Source organism: Cynoglossus semilaevis, chromosome 13 (assembly GCF_000523025.1).
Source record: "Cynoglossus semilaevis isolate Cse_v1.0 chromosome 13, Cse_v1.0, whole genome shotgun sequence".
Taxonomy (NCBI): Eukaryota; Metazoa; Chordata; class Actinopteri; order Pleuronectiformes; family Cynoglossidae; genus Cynoglossus; species Cynoglossus semilaevis.
This window is the reverse complement of record NC_024319.1, coordinates 5,286,876-5,299,283: the sequence shown is the minus strand read 5'-3', so window position 1 is coordinate 5,299,283 and position 12,408 is coordinate 5,286,876. Positions and strand designations below refer to the sequence as shown.

Sequence of the window (12,408 nt, the reverse complement as noted above, 5' to 3'; positions counted from 1 at the left end):
TACATCATTTATCCACCCGTTCATCTAAACCTAATCCCTGGTTCACTCTCATCCACCACAGCTCTCCTGGCCAGGCTCTGAAGCAACACTTGTGATCATTATATTGACAGATGATACAGAAAGACTCAGTCGGTGTGTGAGAGCCTGATGAGACCAAAGTGGGGCAGGAGCCTTGGGGATCAAGTCATCAATTGTTGCAGCAGTGTGTCTGGAGACCTTAAATGCCGCCCCTCCCTCTTCTGTCCACCTGCACACACTCACACTGTGAATTAAAGTCTTCAACGAGGAACGGATGACTCCTGGGCCTAAACAACCCATTAGAACTACCGTAAACACGAGGGACACAGTTGACATTTACGAAGCTGTCTTCTCAGCCGACAGCGTCGTCCATTTACAGACGCAGCCGTGTTTTCTTCAACACGCGATTATATTTTCACTCGGTCCTGTTTGTTTTGTTGTTGTCGTTGTTGTTTTAACAAAACCAGACAATTTTTGTTTAAAGTTTTGTGGGATTTTTTTTTTCAATTTTGAGATAAGACGCCATGACATCTAAACATTCGGAGGTTGGCGTAAGCACACGTCGTAAAAAAACAGAAGAGGAAGAAATTGTGACTTACAGACATGAACCAGCGTTGACTCATAATTTAATCCCCAAATACTTCGACAACGACTTTATGTCCTTAGACATTAACTACACGCAAACTAAAAACAAAGTAATTTGGGGCTAAACGACGTCGACGATGTCATTTATTAACACATTAGTAAACTAATAAAAATGAGAGGGAAAACAAATCTGACGGGGGCAATCCAATCAGCGCTGGGCTTGGGGAAACAATTAGGTCAATAGAGCCAATAGGAATTGTGTTTGTTGCCTCAAAGGCGGGACATGTAATCGGAAATCCAATCATACATGTCCGTTAAAACAGCGGGAACGCTTAATTCGTGACACGTGACATACCGTGACCGGATGTAAAATAGTTGTCATTGTTAAAGGGACTACATCTTTAATAAACAATAGTTTTTATTAAAAAAAATTATCCTTAAAGTATTTTTTAAATCTTTAATAGAAGGCAATGATTATAAGTAACATAAGAACCAAATTGCCGATTGGGATGTTATAAGTAGCATAAGCAAGTTTGATACGTTTTAGAAAAATGAAAACAATAAAATCCAATAAATTAAAATGAATTATTTGTTGACTAAATCTTAACAAAAAGTTTAAAAAATTAACTGACTAAATTAAGGATAAGACTAAATTAAAACTGGCTGTCGAAGTAACACATTAACTCCTGCCATGAGTGCCGCTGTTTAATACTTTGCGTTACACATTGAGTTTACTAGTTTAATGCTAATATGGTTGTTTCATATAAATCTAATCATCTGATTTTGACAACAACCAAACTTAAATCCTAATGTTACTATGTTACTACCATTATTTGTATGTTAGCGCCATCTGTGGTGGACAAAAGTGTACAAGAGCAGCATCCCAGAAACAGGGAAGGCTAATTTGCGTCTTGTCTTCCCATGAGGCTTAGAGGAGCCGGGTTAATCTAAGAGAATTTAAGCTGCAGATTTTGTAAACATTGTGGCTGAATTCAGGCGTCATTTCCTCCGTGTCATCACCAGTGTTATTGATTCCTCGGCTAATTGTTCCGTTCAGGTAGCTGAAAAATCAAGCTCGGAACTCAAGAGCAGCAGCAGGGAGAGGTGCACTGTTCACCACGGCACACACACACACACACACACACACACACTTAACATTCTACCTAAGTGACATCACGCCAGCATGTCTCACTGATTCCTGCACAGCCAAACCTCAAGGCTAAATTTGTCCCCCTAATTTGCATCCTCTTATCTGTGTCCCCCTCCAACCCTGAAGCTCTTTCTTGTGGAAACACCGGTTCCTCTAACGTCTGCTCCTCTCATGGTATTTCATAAATACAGAACCCATTGTGTGCTGTCTGCTCTGAAGCCTCAATCATCATTTGCACTGTCCTTTTGTTAAGAAGAAAAGAAACAACAACAAAAAAAAATCACCATCCATTGTCCTCCTTACGTTCATTCACACGGTCTTTTTTTAGACGTGACCTTTCCTCCATCGTGTCCTCACCTCGCATCACTTCCTGGACCCGACTGAATGTAGTACGTCTATATACTCAGACGTCTGCATGTGTCGTCCTGATTATTCTCTCCTACTGAGGCTGTCGATCTGATTCTTTCCCTGCATCTCTGTCGATTTAAGAGCCGGCAGTTACCTTTGATGTGCACTTGCTCAAATCTCTTCTGCATTTGATTTATATTCTCATGTTTTTGATTCTGTTACAAGTGCTGTTTGTCCTACTTTATGAACCAGCCTGTGGGTGTAATACCAGTTGTTGACAGTGTGTGGACTACTGCTAGTTTGTTCCTCCAAATAGAACAGTATTAGTACTAAAGACCTGGTGCAGGTGAAATTAGGTTTAGTTTAGACACAAACTAATGGACGTGTGCAGGGAACATTGACATTTTTATCCAGGAAAACAAATGATGTAAAAGAATGTTGACATTTTTATCACTTCTCCAGGAAAACAAATGATGTAAAAGAATGTAAGATATATAATATAACATATATAATATATAGTTATTTGTCCCTGTCTTTAACTTCATCTCACTTTTATCAGAAGGAACTGACTGATTGTGGTTCAGGGTCATTTCGGGTTAAGGCTGTTGAAATGACAGGAAGTCAGTTCTAAACAAACACGTGTGTCGTCGGTGTGTGGCTCCGTACCTGAAGTCACTGTAGGGGTGTATGATCCAAGCCCCCGCTGATTTCAGCCTCTCCTGCTCCAGAGCCACAGCTTTGTGGGATCCAAACATCCGCAGGCTGAACTTGTTGACCCCGGGCTGAAGCATGGCCCCAAACTGCCTCTGGATGAAGGTGCTCTGGTTGGAGTTGCTGTAGTCCTCTCCATCCAGCCCAAAGCCGAACAAACCCAGTCCAGACTGACCCATCATCTCGGGGCTCCCGGCTGCGGTGGTGTTGCAGGCTGTGGTGGTGGTGGTCTCTGCGCCGGTGGCCACCACCATAACACCGGTGCCGGTGGAGGAAGTGGACGCCAGAGTGGCACGTGAGGTGGCAAAGCCGACAGAGCGCGGCGGAGGAGGAGGCTGGGCTGCCACGGAGGAGGAGGAGATGGGCGGAGGAGGCAGAGGTACCGGGGTGGTTGGTGTGCCCGCCACGCGGAAGGGAAGGCCGTCCCTGCAGGTGGGGGAGCTCATGATGGAGAGACGTCGGCCACGCCCACCTGTGGAAGAGCTGTCCACTCCGAAGGAGCCTTTCTCACCTTCCAGCGAGGCCTGTGACAACCTGTAGCCAGGAGAGGGCAGGCTGCTCTTACTGCGCCGCTTTGACTCCCCTCCGTTCCGCCTGGGCAGGCTGTCACCCCCAGACCCAGGGGCACTGCCAGGGGTGGCCACACCTCCAGCCACCCCGTCCATCCCGACTCATACAACTTGTAACTCCTTCCCTGGAGAAAACTGCTGTTAATTCAGCCAAACTGTTATATTATATAAGTGAGGGTGTCAGCGTGTGTCCGAGTGTCCTCTGTGGTCTGGGCTCATTCTGCTGGAGCAGACCACCCTCACCCCCCCCGCCCTCTCTTCTCCTTTATCTCTGTGCCCTTGGAAATGGCCCCATGTCGACATGAAATCCTTTAAGCCGCCACTGACTGAGACATCAACAGTTTGGACTTGACTTCCACCTCTGTCCTCAGCTACTCTGCTCTGTCCTCCCCACAGATGTCTCGGTCACAGTCCTCCTTCCACGTCCTTGAGGCTGCTCTCTGCCCGCGGGCCTCCCTCTCCCTCTCCCTCTCCCTCTCCCTTCCACAGCCGCCCTCAGCGCTCTGACACCGGTCACGTTAGAACCCGATTCCCGGTCCAGACGGAGACAGCGGCGCCGGCCGCTCAGTGTCCGTGTGTGTTGTGTCTTTGCAGCAGATACAGAGGACAGATGTTGATGCTACTTCCTCCACATATCATTACATCAGTGATGAGGTGTTCGCTCCAAAGCAGCGGATTCAGGCGGCGGCTGAACGACAAGGACATTTGATCCTGTGTCCGCGGACACGGAGCGTCCTAATGGACAGAAAGGACGCACATGACAACAGACACACGCGCTCACGCTGCCGGGCTCACTGATTCACCCTGACACGCACAACCGACATCATCAAAATCACTGTCAACCTGAGAGCCGGGACACGCACGCCTCAGATCGGAGCACAACAAGTCCGAGACACTCGTCTAACCCACGCTGTCAACGTGTCCACGGCGGCTCCTCATTCTCATTTTCATTTTCATTCTCATTCCCGGGGTCGGAACGGCGTGAAAACGCTCCTCGTGATGAAGGAAAGACGTCGCTGTTGAAGCGGCTCCGCGGCCGCGGCAGAGGTTTTTGTCTTCGTCTAAACTGAAGCCCGAAACAACTTGGTCAGGTGTCCAGAGGTCGAGTCCTCAGACTGTCTCCGTGTTGTGTCCGCACTTCCCATGACTTTCAATGACATGTTGTCTCCAGGACACAGGGATTCACGCGGTCGCGGCATCAGTGCCTCACAAATCACTTCTATTTGTTTCTAACAGAAAAAAAAAATAAAAAAGATCGGCGCTCCGACGAATCGTAAAAAGATGGGAGCTGTAAATGAAGCAACTTGTTGAGCCTGGAAGGAGGAGGAGGAGGAGGAGGCTGCTGCTGCTGCTGCTGCCGCCGCTGCCGCTGCTGCTGCTCCGTCACCCCAGAGCCGACTCTGCCCGCCGCACACACACACGTCCGCTGAGACGCGGTGCCCAAGTCAATGAAATATTAAAATAAATAAATGTGCTTATATAGAGGTCTGTTCCATTCGGCCTGTTGCCATGGTATCCGCATCCCTCAAGGCCGCATGCCCGACCGGTGAGGCGCACACATCCTCACCGGTACAGGACGCGCGTCATCCTTTCTCACCCAAACAGAGAGGGAGGTCATGATGGAGAGAGGGATGTGGAAAGTTTTGCTGACGCCTCGTGAAAAGGCACAGAAAATGTCGACTTTTTTTTTTTTTTTAAGTTTCAATGTCAGGATGAGGCAAAATAATTTAAAATGACTCGGTTTTTTTTTTCAAAAAAATAAAAAAATCAAACCCTGACATATTGCATCACTTACAGCTGTTTCTCATACAGTGTCAATAAAAAAACAGATTGTTATAAATAAAGGCTGATATAGAAGAATTGAAGCGGCTGTCATGTGACATCTTAAAGGCTTTTGTTTTCATTATTCACCAAAGACCTGAGGGAAACAGGATGATGAAGATGAAAGAATCAAAGATAAATTGCTGGTAATTTAACCACAGAGATATTTACACCAGTCTCTGTCAGAGAGAGAGAGAGGCTTTTAGTGGAAGAAGAAACAAAACAAAACGAGGAAACGAAAAAGAGGATTTGAGGCACATTAGTGAAAAAAAAAGAGGATTTGCGGCACATTAGTGACGTGAGAAGAAATGTTATTCGTTAAGGTGGAACAGGATGTGCTCCTCGGGGTCATCTGATTGGACAAAGGCAGGTGTGTTCCGGCAGCTGCCGCCGTTCACCGGCTACAGAGAGAGAGATAAGCAGAGACTGTGAAGAGAAATGAAGGCGTTATCTCTAAACTCAATGAAGTCTGTTAATGACGACGTTCCACAAAGACTCTTATTACCCTGGTCTAACAGAGACGGACCGGCCTGGAGCAGAGCAGCTTCAGCCTCGCAGACGGACAGAAGGACAGTGTGTTCACGTTCAAGTTTTATTTGGAGTCATCGCTTTGAAACATTACACAACATAAACATTTTTTCTGAAAAAATATTTCCACCTCAGCGACCGTGATGTTTGTGGAGGTTTCTCATGTTGCAGCAGTTCACTGTGACGGTGTCGTGTCGAGTGTCCAGCTACTCCACACTGACCGCCCTCATGATGTTGGTGTGTCCTGACCCCGGGATCCAGCCCGTCACCACGATCACCATGTCACCTGTTTTGAAGAACCCTCGAGCCTTACCTGGTGGACGGGTGAGAAGAGGGGTGAGGAGAGGAGCACCATCACACACCAATGAGTGGACAACATCAGATGGACATTGGAAACTGGAACACGAAGACACACACACACACAGACCTATGTTCATGCCAAAGTTGACCCTGTTGTCGACGTCGTCGGCCCAGACAGGGGCGGGCAGAGGATGGAAGAGAGCAGGGAACACCCCCCTGAGCAGCTGGGACTGACGGGCCACCTGGAGAAAGAGGAGTTTAATTTATTTTTGAATCAAGGACACAGGAGAACCAGCTGAATTTACACGGCAGTTTAACGAACGATGTGAACTGTAGGTGTCATCATTTCACCGTCAAAACATATGACGTCATTAACAAACATTTTTGAAGTTACTTCATGATCCCATTTAGTTGACCAGTTCAGTGAAAAATGATGCTTAGTGGAAACGTTGTGATAAAACCGATTTAAATAGACCCTCTGTGATAGGGTGAACAGCGCCTCCTCAGGCTGGAAGTGAAAATGACATGGATCTCATTGTTGTATTTTAATTATTAAAACAGAGAATTAAGTTTGGGGTGAGTAGACTGGTAAAGTCTTATAAAACCAGCCGGTGACCTTTTGACCCTGGTGACATTATAAGTGGGGTCACGGCGGTCGTCCACTCCTAGACCAGGTCCAGATGTGCTGCTCCAAATCTGACTGTGAACTCTGACCTTCATGTGGAGCCTATAGAGTAGGAGCAGGTGGGGGGTGTTCTTATGCAGATTACCCCCCCACACACCTCCCACCCCCAGGGTTTTAAACCCGACTCCATCATGACCTACTTTAAAACTAGTTGGTGACTCCTTCATATTCCATCAGTGGTCCTGTCACCATTCACCACAGCAGACGGTGGCAGCAGAGAGTGACGGCACCACGTATTGATTAATCTGCAGTCTGAGTCACCAGCGCCGCGGTGATGTTTCCCTGAAAACAAAGGCACCGAGAGCCAACAGCAGACGGACGGATACCTGAGGACTTCTGGTGACTGCGATGATGGGACAGCGAGGACGGTAGCGAGACAGGAGATGTGCTGATCTGAGGAGACGAGGAGCAGAGACAGACAGACAGACAGAGGAGGACGAGAAAGTGATTTATCATTTCCACAGATAGGTGGTGCTGTGTGGGAAAAGGAAAAACCAGCTGTTAAATGTTAGAGATTTTCAATAAAAGACGACAGTTTTGTTATTAAAACAACTGGAGAAACGACTCCAGTGTTTGGAGGGTTGATGGTTATCTGCACCACACAGCTATAAAACGACAGTTTTCACAGGTTGAATTTCAAAGTTCTTTGAGGCCTTGTAAAAAGAAACCCGTGAACAGCTGGACCCCAAAAATATTAGATTATTGTATAGAATATATGTATGAAGCTAAATGAGATGGTGTGGGGTTACTTGACCCTAATAATAATTGGGACCCCCAAAATATTAGATTATTATATAGAATATATGTATGAAGCTAAATGATGAGGCAGTTCTTGTAGTTTCAGTCCTGCATCAAAAAGTGAATCAAATATTTATGATAATCTTTGTGTAAAAAACTATGAAATAGATCGAATTCTGCCAACACATTTAAAACACAGTCCAGTCCAGTCCAGTCCAGTCCAGTCCAGTCCAGTACAGTACAGTACAGTCCAGTACAGTCCAGTACAGCACTCACCTGCCACTGGTGGTGAGGACTATGATGGCGCCAGCACAGCATTTGAAGGAGGACTCCACCGCTCCGATGGCTGTGACCTCCGTGGGGTCAGAGGACAGAGGAGTGAGGCGACGCAACTCCTCAAATAACTGCTTGTGAAAAATGGCGCCCTCTGCCTCCCTGCAGATCTGAGAGACGGGGGAGAAGTTGTCAGAGGGTCATGAGGTCAGGTGGGGGTCACATGTGGACCCTGAACCAAAAAGAGTTTGACACCCCTACTGTAGATATGTACTGAGTATATATATATATATACATACATACATACATACATATATATATAAATACAGTCTATTGATGCATTAGAATAGAAATAATCCTCATCACAGACACACAAACACACACCGAATGCATCATCGCAACTGCCTTCACAGGAAACAGTCCCTTGGCCGTTTCCCCCGACAGCATCACACAGTCGGCTCCGTCCAGCACGGCGTTGGCGACGTCGCTGCCCTCCGCTCTGGTTGGACGTGGGTGGGACACCATACTCTCCAGCATCTACACACACACACACACACACACACAGAGAGAGAAACCATGTGAGTGAAAACTAGTCTTCAATGACTGCCAAAAAAGAAAAGAAAACTGAGGCAGAATCTGCTCCTGATGACGTTCAGGTTATTTGTCACAGATGACAAACGATGATGTGAGGTGTTCAGGCTTCAGGCTGAGAGTGAAGAGCAGTGGTAATAGGTTCATGGATGAATGGAGCTCAGTACAGGACTATGACTTTGGCAGATCATTATGATGAGATCGCTGCAGCGTCGTCTGAGAGACTGCATTTCTTTTCTGTGAGGGAGATAGCGGAGATAGAGCAGCAAAGCTCAACCGCGCCGTGTGTCAGTGTCGGCGTTGGTGTTTGAACAGCAAACCTGATGTAACGTTGTCATTGTGAGTCAAGGACTGATGCATAAGGTGGTTACAGTGCTGTGACTGAAGGGGAGCAGAGGTAGAAGAACATCTACATACACAGATATCACCGTTTTATACACATATGTGTATGTGGATATATATATTGGATCATATATTGGATCAGTTTGTGTGAATTCCAAAATGTTTTGTGCTGTAAACGTCTGTTCTGTTGTAACACGTGTGTCGATACAGTGGAACAAACAAACAAACGTTCATATTCAGGGGGTCAGGGGTGTCAAAGTCATTTTGGTTCAGGGGCTGCATACACGTGCTGTCGTCGCGGGCCGGACCAGTACTATCGTAACATAATTACATATAAATAACGAAAAGTCCGTCGACAAACAAACAAACGTTCATATTAACTGCTGTAGCAGATGTTGTCGCTCTAGGTCAGGGGTGTCAAATTCATTTTGGTTCAGGGGCTGCATACCACCCTTATTAGCTGTCGTTGCGGGTCAGACCAGTACAATCGTAACATAATTACATATAAATAACGAAAAGTCCGTCTTTTTCCTGAACATGAAGTGTTTGTGTATTTTTTTTATTTTCAAAATTTGGCCCATGGGCCATATGTTTGACACCCCTGCTCTAGATAATTTGGAACGGTCAGAAAAGTCAAAAAGGTTCTATTTTGATAGTTACGGTTGCAGGTTTACTGCAGTACCAGTACCATGTAGTACCAGTATATTCGTCTCATTTTCAAACAGTGTCATCCGTGAACGCCGTCCTACGAGTCTGACCTGCGTGGCACAGATGACAGGTTTTCCGGCAGAGTTGCAGCGTCCAATCATCATCTTCTGTGCGATGAAGACCTTCTCCGCAGGGATCTCAATCCCCAGGTCACCCCTGGCAACCATCACACCGTCGCTCTCCGCCAGGATCTCTTCAAAACTGACAGACGGATAAGGAGAGGGTGAGGTTTCAAAGGAAGGAGGTGAAAGGGTTAAAAGAAAGCACAGAGAGAAGATTCACAAAACAGACTCTCCAAAACCTATCAAGGATAAGACACTGTGATCTGAATCCAAAGTAGCTGCACTGGATCCACACGTCACAACAGAATTTGATGATTAAGTCAATATCAGTATTTTAAAAAATACAAACAAAAACAAACAAACAAATGGAGCGGGAGGAATATAAAGCAGATTTTTTTTTTAAATCAAAGAAGGCCCATTTTGGAGCACTAATCGAAAGCATAGTTTGGCGCCCCCTAGACCTCAGTGTGCACGTAACACCACAATATTAATCGACAATTAAAAAGCCATAAAATAGTTGCTGATCAAACGAACACAAAAACACACAATAAATATCATATAATTTTTTTTAAAACTATGATAACATAAATAAAATTAGAGTTTATTTTGCAAATGACATTATATGAATAAAGATGTTAAATGACAGGTTCAGAATTGGGTCAACCAATGAGGATGAGCATGAGGACCATCTGGATGCAAATCACTACAATTTCTTTTTAATTTTATCTTCCAGCAGGTGGCGCCTATGTGGCCATCAATGTGACCTCTGCCAAGAGCCAGCCCTGCTCACAGTGACGGTTATATGTGACAGACAGACAGTTGTTATCAGCAGTGGATTTTCTTACATCAGACCTGACTCACCGTAAAACTCAGAATAGCTGAGCATAAAAACTTACAAACGTTGGAACAGTTTTTACGAGACTCACTTTTGAACCCCCTGTCGACTCTCCACCTTGCTGATCACTTTGATGTCTCGACCGTGAGCTCCCAGGGCTCGCCGTACATCCCTGACATCCTGGGCCGAGCGGATGAAACTAGCAAAGACCATGTCGACGCCCTGGGCCACCCCGAACCTCAGGTCGGCCTCATCACGCTCGCTGACCGCCTGCAGTCCGACCAGGTCGCAGCCGGGGAGGTTGACGCCTTTGCGACTGCACAGCACTCCGTCAGCCTCCACCACTGCGTCCACCCAACCTGGACCTGCAGGTGGAGACGACAAAGTTTTTACATGAACAACCTTTAATCACACGACCAGATGTAGATTGTTGACGTCTTATTTGCCATAAATAAATACCATACTTTATCTCCTAATTTAAAATAATATAGATGTTAGCCCATACTGCTTAAATATATATTTTAGACGTCATTTTTAAATCTACAGATGATGATGGTGTGATTGATACAAATTGATGTTTTTCACCTATTGCTGTGACTTTCAGTCCAATCAGGCCGTCGTCGATGTAAATCTTTCCTCCCTCGGTCAGAACCTCAGCTATGTTTGGATAGTCCACCCAGATGACCTTTCCGTCCGTCTCGTCTTTGTCACTCTCTGCCGTCACCACACGAACGCTGCTGCCCTTCTGCAGAATCACCTCCTCCTCCACTTTCTTTTTAAACAATATCACACACACACACACAAAGAAAAATACACACAGAAAATAAAATGTTTTTGTTTACACAATAGTAATAACCCTAAGCCCCATCTGAGGTGACCCCTAACCCCTAACTTGTTTACACAATATCACAGTAATAACCCTAAGCCACCATCTGAGGTGACCCCTAACCCCTAACCCAACCCTCACTTTTACTATAACCCTAGCTCGACATATTTTAACGACATATTTTCCTAATGACAACCATAGTGAGATGAGAAGATGGACGGACTGTCCACGTGTTCTCACTCATCACTGATTGGTTAGTGTAGATTCGGATGGCGTTAATTCAGATGCAGACTCTTCATGACATTCTCACCCCTTTGACCAGTCCAGTGCGGATTTCCGGACCCTTCGTATCCAGGGCAATGGCGACGGACCGATAACACAGAGGGTCAGAGGTTATGGTCTCCACGGCCTCTCTGATGTTTTTGATTGTTTCAGCGTGGTACTGATGAACAGGAGGACACACACACACAGGCCAAAGTGTAATTTGCGTTACTGTGATCATCTATTATGTTCTTATATGACATTAAGCGTTCATACTTCACGTGAGCCGTGTGAGAAGTTCAGACGAGCGATGTTCATCCCAGCTTTGATCATCTCCTGGAGTTTGGGAACGGACCTGGACGCAGGACCTGACAAAAAGACAAAGTGATAAAATTATATAATACACTGCCAATACATACAATACATACATTTGGTCAGAACCTGTTGTTTACTATTCCGTACTTGTCTGCTGCCCCCTGGTGTTTCCTTTTATAAATCCCGTGATTAAACAGTTGTCGAAGTAAATTAAATTTACTTCATTTCCATTTTGGTTTATAAAACTTTTCACCATAATTTTCTCTTGGACACATTGGTCACTCAAGCATCCAATCTTCTTCTGGTTGGCAAATTCATTTTAGGTACATTACTGCCACCTACTGGACTGGATGTCTTAGTACTGGTGTGCAGATATTAGTAAACTAAGAAAAAACACATTTTTTGTGCAATGTTATTTTGTCTCTGTATTAAAACCATTTCATACATTTCTGTGTGTTTATACTGAGTTGACAGTAAAGCAGCACAGACTAAAGGTTGTTGATCAAACAACGGCCGGCAGCCAGACGGAGGCCTGTGGTGATGTGGCTACGTTGCCAGAAAACAAACTTGAAACTGAGACTGCAGTTGGTTGTCACACTCACCGATGGTGCAGATTATGCTGGTGTTGCGCGCTGTGATTGGCTCCTGGTCAATGTCCAGCAGACACAGATGCTCCAGGAAGGTGTCGGCCATGCTGGCGTCCAGTTGCTGCTGTTGGATGAAAGAGTCCGGCAGTGCCATC

General features: G+C 45.6%; 2 protein-coding genes across 2 annotated transcripts in view; both read right to left on the bottom strand.

The window, feature by feature from the left end:
* The window catches only part of LOC103388275 (potassium/sodium hyperpolarization-activated cyclic nucleotide-gated channel 1), a 16,708-nt gene extending 11,247 nt beyond the window's left edge, over positions 1 to 5,461 (bottom strand). The window contains exon 1 of the mRNA XM_025061599.1: positions 2,768 to 5,461. Coding sequence (XP_024917367.1) covers positions 2,768 to 3,477 — 710 coding nt within the window. The 5' untranslated portion in view covers positions 3,478 to 5,461. The remainder of the gene's footprint in view (positions 1 to 2,767) is intronic.
* Positions 5,462 to 5,780: 319 nt separating this feature from the next.
* pklr (pyruvate kinase L/R) overlaps positions 5,781 to 12,408 on the bottom strand; it is a gene marked incomplete in the record, with an annotated part of 9,340 nt that continues 2,712 nt past the window's right edge. Inside the window, 11 exon segments of the mRNA NM_001328236.1 lie at positions 5,781 to 6,043; positions 6,158 to 6,272; positions 7,042 to 7,108; positions 7,730 to 7,896; positions 8,111 to 8,263; positions 9,418 to 9,568; positions 10,356 to 10,629; positions 10,850 to 11,036; positions 11,401 to 11,532; positions 11,628 to 11,719; positions 12,269 to 12,407. Of these exon segments, the coding sequence (NP_001315165.1) occupies positions 5,937 to 6,043; positions 6,158 to 6,272; positions 7,042 to 7,108; positions 7,730 to 7,896; positions 8,111 to 8,263; positions 9,418 to 9,568; positions 10,356 to 10,629; positions 10,850 to 11,036; positions 11,401 to 11,532; positions 11,628 to 11,719; positions 12,269 to 12,407 (1,584 nt within the window).